Below are 12322 nucleotides of genomic sequence, written 5' to 3'. Positions count from 1 at the left end.
AACATCCTAAAACCTTCAACATTTTAAATACACACTGTAAGTATATATGTAATGTAGTAACATTCTTAATAACATGTCATATTTACATATCTTGCTCATTTTAAGCATACAATGTCTGCTCTCACTGGGATGCCGACTGATGAGATGTTCATATCTTCCCGTTTAGATGAAGAATTAATCCTCACAAAGGGTTAAAAAAGGGTGGGTGCAAAAGAGCGTATTTTCGTGTCTTTCTTGCCATCTCCAGGTCTAAGTTGGATGTCAAAGTTGACCAAGTTCTCGGTTTATGTCCACAACCTTCACCATATAAATGAGAGGCATGATTTATAATCTAGAATTAGCTTTCACCATTTTAGAGGCGAGAAAGCAGCTCAGTATGTCAATATAGCAGCATAAACTAGTTATTTCTGTGATCAATGCGCCGCTAAAAGTAGGTCCTTAACGTTAGCGCTTATAATAACAATATCGCTAATACTTGGTTATTATTCAGGTCACAAAATGTAAATGGAGTATTGTTGGCAGTTTTTGGATGGTTATTTGGAGGACTTTGTGGGTCTAATAGAGGAGCTCCCATTGACTCCAATATTAGCTGATTTTTGCTCACGTTTATTTACTAATTAGAATTCATAAAAATGAAAAACATATGTCTTACATAAGGATTGTGAATGATAGGCGACATTTAAAAAAAGTGCAGTTTCCTTTGAATTTGTCAGATAAGTAAACAGTCCTTCAAATTAAAGATGAAAAAGGTTGTTTATAGATATTATTCACAATGAAGTTACAGTAAAACTAAGCACACAAGGGAAAGTACATTCATATACACATGAAGTACACATATGTGTAAGAATCATGTTTACCACCAAAATATCGCCTCGTTCTCCTAAAGCCAATATCGAGTATCCTTTGGTGAGCTGACCGTATCGTCACACCCTTAGTTAAAAGCACACCATCCCCATGACATGACACTTCCACGAGATGTAGAACAGTAGTACAACATTTTAAACATATACACACATCTGAAGAATATAAAAAATAAATATATTTGGTGGGCCAAACAAAATGACTCGGCGAACCAATGTTTGGTATGGGCGATATGACCTCAAATCTATATCCTAATAACAATATATGTCACCATATATCATTTGGTATATGATTGATAATAGAAGAATTTCAAAGCGGGTTACAAAACCTCCTAATTTGGCAGCTGACATATGCAGTAACATATTGTGTCATTTCTAATTGTATTATTTTGTTGAAACAATTGTTTTTTATGTGGGACGGCGTGGCGAAGTTGACCGTGGCCAGCAATCGGAGGGTTGTTGGTTACTGGGGTTCAATCCCCACCTTCTACCATCCTAGTCACGTCCGTTGTGTCCTTGGGAAAGACACTTCACCCTTGCTCCTGATGGCTGCTGGTTAGCGCCTTGCATGGCAGCTCCCGCCATCAGTGTGTGAATATGTGTGTGAATGGGTGAATGTGGAAATAGTGTCAAAGCGCTTTGAGTACCTTGAAGGTAGAAAAGCGCAATACAAGTATAACCCATTTAGGTACTTGTTTATTTACTGTTAATATCTGGTTAATTTATTTGAGAAAATAATACTGCAAATGATGTAATATTTTACTGCATATTTCAGCAACTAAATTAGGAGCCTGTGTAGCCTGTTTTAAAATGGTTCTCTTAGTAATTCTATATGAAATAATATATCGCAAAATCAATTTTAAACCATATCGTCCATCCAAAGTAAAAAGTCCTGTCGTCCTGGTTTGTTTTTCTTTTCCTGTGAATAATGTTGTAAAGAGCAGCGTGTTTGTGCGTCACTGAGATTTGAAGACAGTTCATACAAGAACTTGTTTTTCCTAAGTGCATGCAAACGTGACTGAGCAGAGATGGATGTTTTTAAAACGTGTTTGTCTTCTTGTGTCCTGCAGACGTCTGTGAAGAACATCTTCTCCCTGAGCAACAGAAGTGGAGCTTCAGGATGGAGCCACAGCCCTCCCACATTAATAAGGAAGAGGAACACCCACTGATCCCCCATTTTAAAGAGGAAGAGGATGACCCACTGACCACTCACATCAAAGAGGAAGAGGAGGACACACTGATCCCCCATTTTAAAAAGGAAGAGGAGTACCCACTGACACCCCATTTTAAAAAGGAAGAGGAGTACCCACTGACACCTAATTTTAAAGAGGAACCAGTGGATCCACTGAGCCCTCACATTAAGGAGGAAGAGGAGTACCCACTGACACCTCATTTTAAAGAGGAACCAGTGGATCCACTGAGCCCTCACATTAAGGAGGAAGAAGAGGACCCACTGAGCCCTCACATTAAAGAGGAAGACCCACTGACCCCTCACATTAAAGAGGAAGAGGAGGACCCACTGACCCCTCACGTTAAGGATGAAGAGGAGGACCCACTGAGCTCTCACATTAAAGAGGAAGAGGAGGAACGCAGCATCAGTCAGCAGGGAGAGTATCTTGAAGGACTGGAGGAGGTTGATGTCACCAAGATGCCAGTGACTGGTGTCCCTGTGAAGAGTGAAGATGATGAGGTCAAAGGTGAGAGTGAGGAGAAGAGAGAGGCGGAGCCTCCAAGCAGCAGCTCAACACAACACATGACAACAGAAGCTGATGGAGACCACTGTGGAGGATCACAAGCAGACAAGATCTTAGCTCCACTATCAGATAGTGAGGACAGAACGTCACACTCTCCTGACACTGATGATGAAGACTCTAAAGATGATAAGACATGTCACACTGACAACACTTACTTCACATGTTCTCACTGTGACAAAACTTTCAAATATCCTAGTCATCTGAAAAGACACATGAGAACACACACTGCAGAAAAAACTTTTTTTATGTTCAATCTGCGGTAAATGTTTAACTCATAGGCACGATTTGAAAATACATAAGAGAATACACACTGGAGAAAAACCTTTTCCTGCTCAGAATGTGGTAAGAGTTTTGTAAGAAATCAAAGTTTAAAAGGACACATAAGAACACACACTGGAGAACAACCTTTTTCATGTTCAATCTGCGGTAAAGATTTTACTCGAAGGGAACATTTCCAAAAATAGGACCCATTACCTCCCCGCTTGGCACTCAGCATCAAGGGTTGGAAATGGGGGTTAAATAACCATAACAATTATTCCCGGGCGCAGCCACCGCTGCTGCTCACTGCTCCCCTCATCTCCCAGGGGGTGATCAAGGGTGATCGGTCAAATGCAGAGAATAATCTGGCCACACCTAGTGTGTGTGTGACAATCATTGGTACTTTAACTTTTTAATGTGGCAGTGATTGTGGAAAAAACAAAGCCTGATCTAAAGATGACATCTTGATCTCATACCATCTCAAACCAATTGGCCGTTCATTATTAAGTGAATTGTCTTAAAGTGGCTTAAATTTGTCTTTAACCAAGCAACACTGTTTTATCCAGTTACTCGATTAATCGTAAGCATTTCCAGTAGAACACTTGATTAATAACATTTTCAATAGCCACAGCCCTATATTTCATGTACGATTTAATATTTAGCATGTAGGAGTTAAAATGTGTTTTGTTTGTGTCCTGTAGACATCCATCAGCTGATTGGACACCAAGAAGAATGTCTCCCTCATCTGCAAGGGGACAGTTTCACTTCAGAGGATCCACAGCCCCCCTATTTTAAAGAGGAAGAGGAGGGAGAGTGTGTTGTAGGGCAGAAGGAGGATGATGTCAGCAAGTTTCCACTGACTGTCGTCTCTGTGAAGACTGAAGAGCATGAAGACAAAGCACCTGAGTCCTCACAGCTTCATCACAGTCCAAGTAAGCACATATCATTTTATTCTCAGGGCATTCAATCCATCACAACTGGACTGTTCACTTTGTCTTAAAAGACTCATCCAAGTAGGCTTCATCACTTCATGCTCATACACTTCAAGTCTTAAATCTAATCATTGGAATTTAGAGGGGAACTGCACTTTTTTGGGGAAATTTTTCTATCGTTCACAATCATTATAAAAGACATGATGGCGGATATATTTAAAAAAAAAAAAAATCACATTCTTACTAGGGCTGGGCGATATGGCCTTTTATTAATATGTGAATAGGTTTAGGCCATGTCACGATACACCATATATATGTGGATATGTTTAGTCCATGTCACGATACACCATATATATGTGGATATGTTTAGGCCATGTCACGATACACCGTATATATGTGGATATGTTTAGGCCATGTCACAATACACCGTATATATGTGGATATGTTTAGGCCATGTCACGATACACCGTATATATGTGGATATGTTTAGGTCATGTCACGATACACCATATATATGTGGATATGTTTAGGCCATGTCACGATACACCATATATATGTGGATATGTTTAGGCCATGTCACGATACACCATATATATGTGGATATGTTTAGGCCATGTCACCATACACCATATATATGTGGATATGTTTAGGCCATGTCACGATACACCGTATATATGTGGATATGTTTAGGCCATGTCACGATACACCGTATATATGTGGATATGTTTAGGCCATGTCACGATACACCATATATATGTGGATATGTTTAGGCCATGTCACGATACACCATATATATGTGGATATGTTTAGGCCATGTCACGATACACCATATATATGTGGATATGTTTAGGCCATGTCACGATACACCGTATATATGTGGATATGTTTAGGCCATGTCACGATACACCATATATATGTGGATATGTTTAGGCCATGTCACGATACACCGTATATATGTGGATATGTTTAGTCCATGTCACGATACACCATATATATGTGGATATGTTTAGTCCATGTCACCATACACCATATATATGTGGATATGTTTAGGCCATGTCACGATACACCATATATATGTGGATATGTTTAGTCCATGTCACGATACACCATATATATGTGGATATGTTTAGTCCATGTCACCATACACCATATATATGTGGATATGTTTAGGCCATGTCACGATACACCATATATATGTGGATATGTTTAGGCCATGTCACGATACACCATATATATGTGGATATGTTTAGGCCATGTCACGATACACCATATATATGTGGATATGTTTAGGTCATGTCACGATACACCATATATATGTGGATATGTTTAGGCCATGTCACGATACACCATATATATGTGGATATGTTTAGGCCATGTCACGATACACTATATATATGTGGATATGTTTAGGCCATGTCACCATACACCATATATATGTGGATATGTTTGGGCCATGTCACGATACACCGTATATATGTGGATATGTTTAGGCCATGTCACGATACACCGTATATATGTGGATATGTTTAGGCCATGTCACGATACACCATATATATGTGGATATGTTTAGGCCATGTCACGATACACCATATATATGTGGATATGTTTAGGCCATGTCACGATACACCATATATATGTGGATATGTTTAGGCCATGTCACGATACACCGTATATATGTGGATATGTTTAGGCCATGTCACGATACACCGTATATATGTGGATATGTTTAGGCCATGTCACGATACACCATATATATGTGGATATGTTTAGTCCATGTCACGATACACCATATATATGTGGATATGTTTAGTCCATGTCACCATACACCATATATATGTGGATATGTTTAGGCCATGTCACGATACACCATATATATGTGGATATGTTTAGGCCATGTCACGATACACCATATATATGTGGATATGTTTAGGCCATGTCACGATACACCATATATATGTGGATATGTTTAGGCCATGTCACGATACACCATATATACTGTATGTGGATATGTTTAGGCCATGCCACGATACACCATGTATATTTGGATATGTTTAGGCCATGTCACGATACACCAAGTATATGTGGATATGTTTAGGCCATGTCACCATACACGTATATGTATATGTATATGTATATACAACATGATACATCACACATCCATGCATACAACATGATACATCACACATGCATGCATGCATACAACATGATACATCACACATGCATGCATACAACATGATACATCACACATGCATGCATACAACATGATACATCACACATGCATGCATACAACATGATACATCACAATTTCCAGTTTGTCTTTTCAACATGTTAGAAAAGGAGTAGGAAGAAGCAGAGCTTATTTAATTCTACCACTTTTATTTTACATAACAGTTGTTAAAACGTTTGTTCACTTCCTGTTCTCAATGTATTCACAATATACTCCATAAGTAATAACAATAACAATAAATAAATAATAATGAGTGAAGTAAGTTATATTTCATATGGTGAGATGAGTAAGATGATGTAGAAAATGAATGATGGATGAAATAAATTGAGAATGTGTATCTTCTTCTTTGTACTTTGTAAACACTTTAAGTGTGAAGAGTTTCTTGAAGTGGATCATATTAGTACATTGTTTGATTGCTTTGCTTCATCCATTCCATCATTTAATTCCACATACTGATATACTGAAGGTCTTAAGTGTTGTACGTGCATACAAATGTTTTAAATTAAATTTTTTTCTAAGATTATATTTCTCCTCTTTTTTTGAGAATTGTTGTACATTCTTGGCTAGCAGGTTATAGTTTGCTTTGTGTATCATTTTAGATGTTTGCAAATTCACTATGTGGTGGAATTTCAGTATTTTTGATTCAATAAATAAAGTGTTTGTATGTTCTCTATATCCAACATGATGTATTATTATAACTGATCTTTTTTGTAACACAGTTAATGAATGAAGTGTACTTTTGTAGTTATTTCCCATATTTCTACACAATAAGTCAGATATGTAACACTAGTGAGCAGTAGAGAATATGAAGACATTTTTGTTCTAGAACATGTTTTGTTTTATTCATTATTGACGTGTTTCTTGCTACTTTATGTTGTATATTTTTTACATGAGATTTGCAGTTCATTGTATCATCAATTATTATACCTAGAAATTTGGTTTCATTTACTCTTTCCATCTATTTGTATTTGTGTTTGACTTTCTCTTCTACTGTTACCAAATAGCATTATTTTACTTTTACTGAGATTCAAAGATTGTCAAAGCATATTGTGTATACTGTTGTATCATCTGCAAATAATACTAACTTTAAATATTTTGTAACTTTACAAATGTCATCTATATAGAGATTGAATAATTGAGGTCCTAGTATTGATCCCTGAGGTACACCACAGGATATATTTAGTGTTGTAGAAGTGTGTTGGCTTAGCTTCACGTATTGTTTCCTGTTGGTTAAATAACTTCTTATCCAGTTTAAGACCAACCCTCTGATGCCATATCCTTCTAGTTTTTTGATGAAAATATTGTGATTAATTGTGTCAAATGCTTTAGTTCGATCCAACAACACTGCTGCTGCACATTTTTTACTATCTATTGCATTGCTCATTTCTTCTGTCATTTCAATGAAAGCCATCAAAGTTGAAATATTAGCTGTGTATCCATATTGATTCTCTTCTAGTATTCTATGTTTGTTTGTGAAACTCTCTAATCTGTTATTGGACACTTTTTCAATGATTTTAGAAAACTGTGGAAGTAAAGAAACAGGTCTATAATTTGTAAATTGGTGTTTGTCTCCAGTCTTATAAATTGGTGCAACTTTAGCTATTTTCATTTAGTTTGGGTATTTGAAATGATATGTTACTAATATACATGAATGGTCCTGAGATCTCTTCTAGAACCTTTTGTATGGTTTTCATATCAATTCCATTACAATCAGTTGAAGTCTTAGATTACAGGATTATAACTATTTCCTCCTGTGTCACATTACTGAGGAACATGGAGTTGGGATTTGGCTCTATGGTATCATTATAGTCCTCAATTGAAACTGGGTCTGGAATCCTTTCTTCCAATATTTACAAAGTAATTATGGAAGCTTTCAACTACTTCCTTCATGTTGTCATTATTTGTGTTTCCGTCTAAGAAGTATTGGGGGTAATCCCCCCAAATATAAGCTTTGGCTTCAGCCTATTCCTTTTTCCGTCATTCTTTGTCTTTTCTTTTTGTGTGTAAATGTGTATGATTGTTAAATATGTATCATCTGTACTGTTAAACTGGTCACACAGAATGGTTGATGGTTGATTATATGATGGAAATAAACTTATTTCATTAAAATAAACATATGTGACGCAGGTTGTCTTACGTCAGCACCAGAAGTGGTCAAATCAGCTGCTCACCTGGCAGGTTTTTTGGGGATGAATAGGGAAGTCCTTCTTTAGCTGCCATCTTGTTTTATCATATATTGTTGCCTTTTCACCTGTCAATGTTCACTTTTGTATGCACATTAAATCAACAACAAATCTTGACTTTGGAGCAATGTTCACAGACTCTAGTATTTGGCTCTCTATTAGATGTGACAGTGCCTACCTCTTTAGGACCACCGTTTCTAGATATATAAAGATTTGTATTTACAACATTAATATATACATACTATGCAAATATAAAAAAGGTAAGCTTTTAGTTAATTTTAATTAGTTTTGTTTAAAATGTTTTGTTTGTAATTGGTTTTTAATCTTCATTATTTACTTCAAGTTATTACAGTATGTCTCTATATACATATTTATTTTATATATAATTTGGCCAAAGGAGGCATATTTCAAATTCTTACTCACACTTGTTATTACATATGTTGACCAGAGGGGGATGAATAGGGAATTCCTTCTTTAGTCCTTCTTTAGCTGCCATCTTGTTTTATCATATATTGCTGCCTTTGCACCTGTCAATGTTAGTTTTATATGCACATTAAATCAACAAAAAATCCTGACTTCGGAGCAATGTTCACAGACTCTAGTATTAGATGCAATGTTATTGGGACCATGATTTATGTCATCACTTGTTCACACCTCCTCATATTAAAGATACTTTTCCTTTTTCATGTCTCAAAAAAACACACACACACATTATTGTATGTGTGGCCTTCTTGACAACCTCTGAAAAATGCTTACCTCTTTAGGACCAGCATTTTTAAATATATAAAGATATATATATATATACATTGTTTTGATTCATTTCAATATCTTACCTACACTTGTTATTACATATGTTGACCAGATGTTGAGATATTTGCTGGGAGTCCATATTGGTTCTCCACCAGCGTCCCACTTTTGTTGATAAATAAATCTAATCAGCTATTGAATAGTTTTTCCATGATTTTGGAGAATGGTGGAAGTAATGAAACTGGTGTGTAGTTAGTAAACTGGTGTATGTCTCCATTCTTAGAAATTGGTACGACTTTCGCAATTTTCATTTTGTCAGGGAATTTGCGGGTTAGAAATGATACGTTGCTGATATATGTCAGAGGTTCTGAAATGTCTTCTATAACCTTTTTTATGGTTACCATATCTATTCCATGACAGTCGGTTGAGGTCTTGGATTTACAATGTTTTACAATTTTGATTATTTCTTCTTTTGTCACGTTCTTAAGAAACATGGAATTGGGATTTCTGTCTATGAGCTCACTCAAGTCCTCAACTGATCCATCATCTGCATTGGAAATCTTTGTTCCACATTTTTTCTGATATTAACAAAGTAATCATTAAAACGTTCAACTATTTGGTTCATATTGTCATTTTTTGTATTTCCATGTAGAAAGTACTGGGGGTAATCTTTCTTAGCGGCATTTTTAATGATGCTATTTAGGATGCCCCATGTTGCTCTCATGTTGTTTCTGTTCTTCTTTAATAATTGTCTGTAGTATTCCTTCTTACATGTTCCTAGTATACCAATTAGATTGTTTTTATATTTATTATACTTATTTTCTGCCTCTATAGATGTCTGTGTTATTAATATTCCATATAATGTCTTTTTTTTGTGACAAGCATTTTTCAGTCCTTTTGTCATCCATGGTTGGTTGTTTTTCTTTTGCTTCTTACTAACTTCTTTCCATGGACAACATAAACATTGATATTATACATGTGGGCCAATATATATATATATATATATATATATATATATATATATATATATATATATATATATATATATATATACTTGATGTGGCAAGCTACTTTTGCAGTGTAGCTTGTAGTGTAGCGTGCTCCAATTCTCTGAGGATAGCTTAGCTCCATTTAATTGAGAGTAACTTGTAGCTTAGCTTACTACATTGTCCAGGTAGCTTGCCCATCACTGTCTATTTGGCCTAGCTCACATGTCAATAGTTTATATACTGCAAACTTCAATACAGTAACACCTCATTTGTTCTGCAGACGTCCAGCGGGTGTCAGCGGGGAGTCATGAAGAGGAGTGGCACACCAGTGTGGGACAGAAGGAGCTACAGGCCCCCTCCCACATTAAAGAGGAGCAGCTTCATGATGAAGATGAAGCTCAGTCCTTACAGCTTCATCACAGTCAAAGTGAGGAGAACAGAGGGGCGGAGCTTGTAAGTCAACACATCACAGAAGCTGATGGAGAGCATTGTGAAGATATCAAGTCAGAACCAGACAGCATCTTTGCTCCACTGTCAGACATGGACCACATGATGTCACACTCTTCTGATCACAGTGACCACATCCAAAAACCTTTGGAGAGTAAAAATGACTCTAAAGGTGATACGAGACATCACACTAACAACAAACACTTTGACTGCTCTGAATGTGGGAAATTATTTAGAAAGAAGTGTAATTTTACAGTACACATGAGAATACATACTGGAGAGAAACCTTTTACTTGCTCTGTTTGTAAGAAGAGTTTCTCCAGAAAGGAATGCATGACCACACACATGAGAACACACACTGGAGAGAAACCTTTTGCTTGCTCCGTTTGTAAGAAGAGTTTCTTCAGAAAGGGTGACATGACCATACACATGAGAATGCACACTGGAGAGAAACCTTTTACTTGCTCTGTTTGTAAGAAAAATTTCTTCCAAAAGGGTAACATGACCACACACATGAGAACACACACTGGAGAGAAACCTTTTGCTTGCTCAGCTTGCACTAAAAGATTCAACACTGAGAATGACATGATATTACACATGAAAACACACACTGGAGAGAAACCTTTTACTTGCTCTGTTTGTAAGAAAAATTTCTTCCAAAAGGGTAACATGACCACACACATGAGAACACACACTGGAGAGAAACCTTTTGCTTGCTCAGCTTGTGCTAAAAGATTCAACACTAAGAATGACATGACATTACACATGAGAACACACACAGGTGAGAAACCTTTTACTTGCTCTGTTTGTAAGAAGAGTTTCTCCACAAAGCATCACATGACCAGACACATGAGAACACACACTGAAGATAAACCTTTTGCTTGCTCAGTTTGTGCTTAAAGATTCAACACCAAGAATGACATGACATTACACATGAGAACACACACAGGTGAGAAACCTTTTACTTGCCCTTTTTGTGAGAAGAGTTTCTTGATAAAGGAACGCATGACCACACACATGAGAACACCCACTGGTGAGAAACCGTTTAGTTGCACTGTGTATGATAAGATGTTCAGGTATAAGTATCAGGTCAGTAGACACAAGTGTGTAACAGTCATGGAAGCTGCAGGGATGTAAAAACACTTAAACAGTGATTGTGCTAAATGTAGTTTAAAAACACAGCATGTTTAATAAGAATGTATATTTGATGTTGTATGTAGTGCTTCTCATCTTCTAGTCTTATATGATGTCCTGTAGTTACTTTTTACGTTGTGTGCATGTCTTGAATATTATAAATGTAGCTACTATTTTATTCTATTTTCTCATTGTTAAACGGAGGACATCTTATTATTATTTATTTTTTTTTCCATGCATATTTTCTATTTTATTTAATTGATGTTATTATCCAATTCAAAGTATGAATGAATAAAATGGTTAACAAAATGTGGACTCTGGTAAATTAGCAGCATTGTTACATCATGGATGTTAACTACTGCAAAACATCAACAAAGAAGAAAAATGCTGAAGTTAGCAACACATCACTGAACTTTAGAGCCATCGTGAGTGGAGTTGCTTGTTTTTATTGCTGCATTTGTACTTATTTCACCTCTCATCTTCACTTTTAATCCTAAAGTCTTCTTCACATATATTGTTGTAGGCTTCTAACATTTGTGTTTCTGATGTGTGTGTGTAGTCTGTCCAATTGTTCACTTGCACAGATACATCTTCATCATCATTAGTTTATTATTGTTCTTCGGTCAATGGTCAACAAAATAAACAAACAGTTGTACATTCATAGATTGAAAAAGAAAATGTTGCAGAGCGAAAGTGTTTAGGCTGAAGTTGAACACTTACTGCGCCTAACCCTATAAACAATGTCAAGTACAAGATGAACTTCCGAAAATGATGAAATGTCCTTTGTACAA

General features: G+C 36.4%; 2 protein-coding genes across 4 annotated transcripts in view; one reads left to right on the top strand and one right to left on the bottom strand.

Annotated features, from left to right (window-relative positions):
• Positions 1-12322, bottom strand: part of LOC133570505 (uncharacterized) — a 490167-nt gene that overhangs the window by 274295 nt on the left and 203550 nt on the right. The window lies entirely within an intron of this gene.
• On the top strand, positions 1949-11444 carry LOC133570700 (uncharacterized). 2 transcript variants are annotated; one of them, XM_072916478.1, is made up of 3 exons: positions 1949-2557; positions 3574-3804; positions 10231-11444. In XM_072916478.1, exons 1-3 carry the CDS (start codon positions 1981-1983, stop codon positions 11295-11297), a joined length of 1875 nt encoding a protein of 624 aa, XP_072772579.1. In that variant the 5' UTR covers positions 1949-1980; the 3' UTR covers positions 11298-11444. The 2 variants fall into 2 exon arrangements, with proteins under 2 accessions (XP_072772579.1, XP_061779379.1); XM_061923395.2 differs by having other exon boundaries at positions 1949-2686.

The sequence above is a fragment of the Nerophis lumbriciformis genome, linkage group LG28 (genome assembly GCF_033978685.3).
Source record: "Nerophis lumbriciformis linkage group LG28, RoL_Nlum_v2.1, whole genome shotgun sequence".
Classification (NCBI taxonomy): domain Eukaryota; kingdom Metazoa; phylum Chordata; class Actinopteri; order Syngnathiformes; family Syngnathidae; genus Nerophis; species Nerophis lumbriciformis.
The sequence above is the reverse complement of the archived record's forward strand: the minus strand, read 5'-3'. Positions and strand labels throughout refer to the sequence as shown.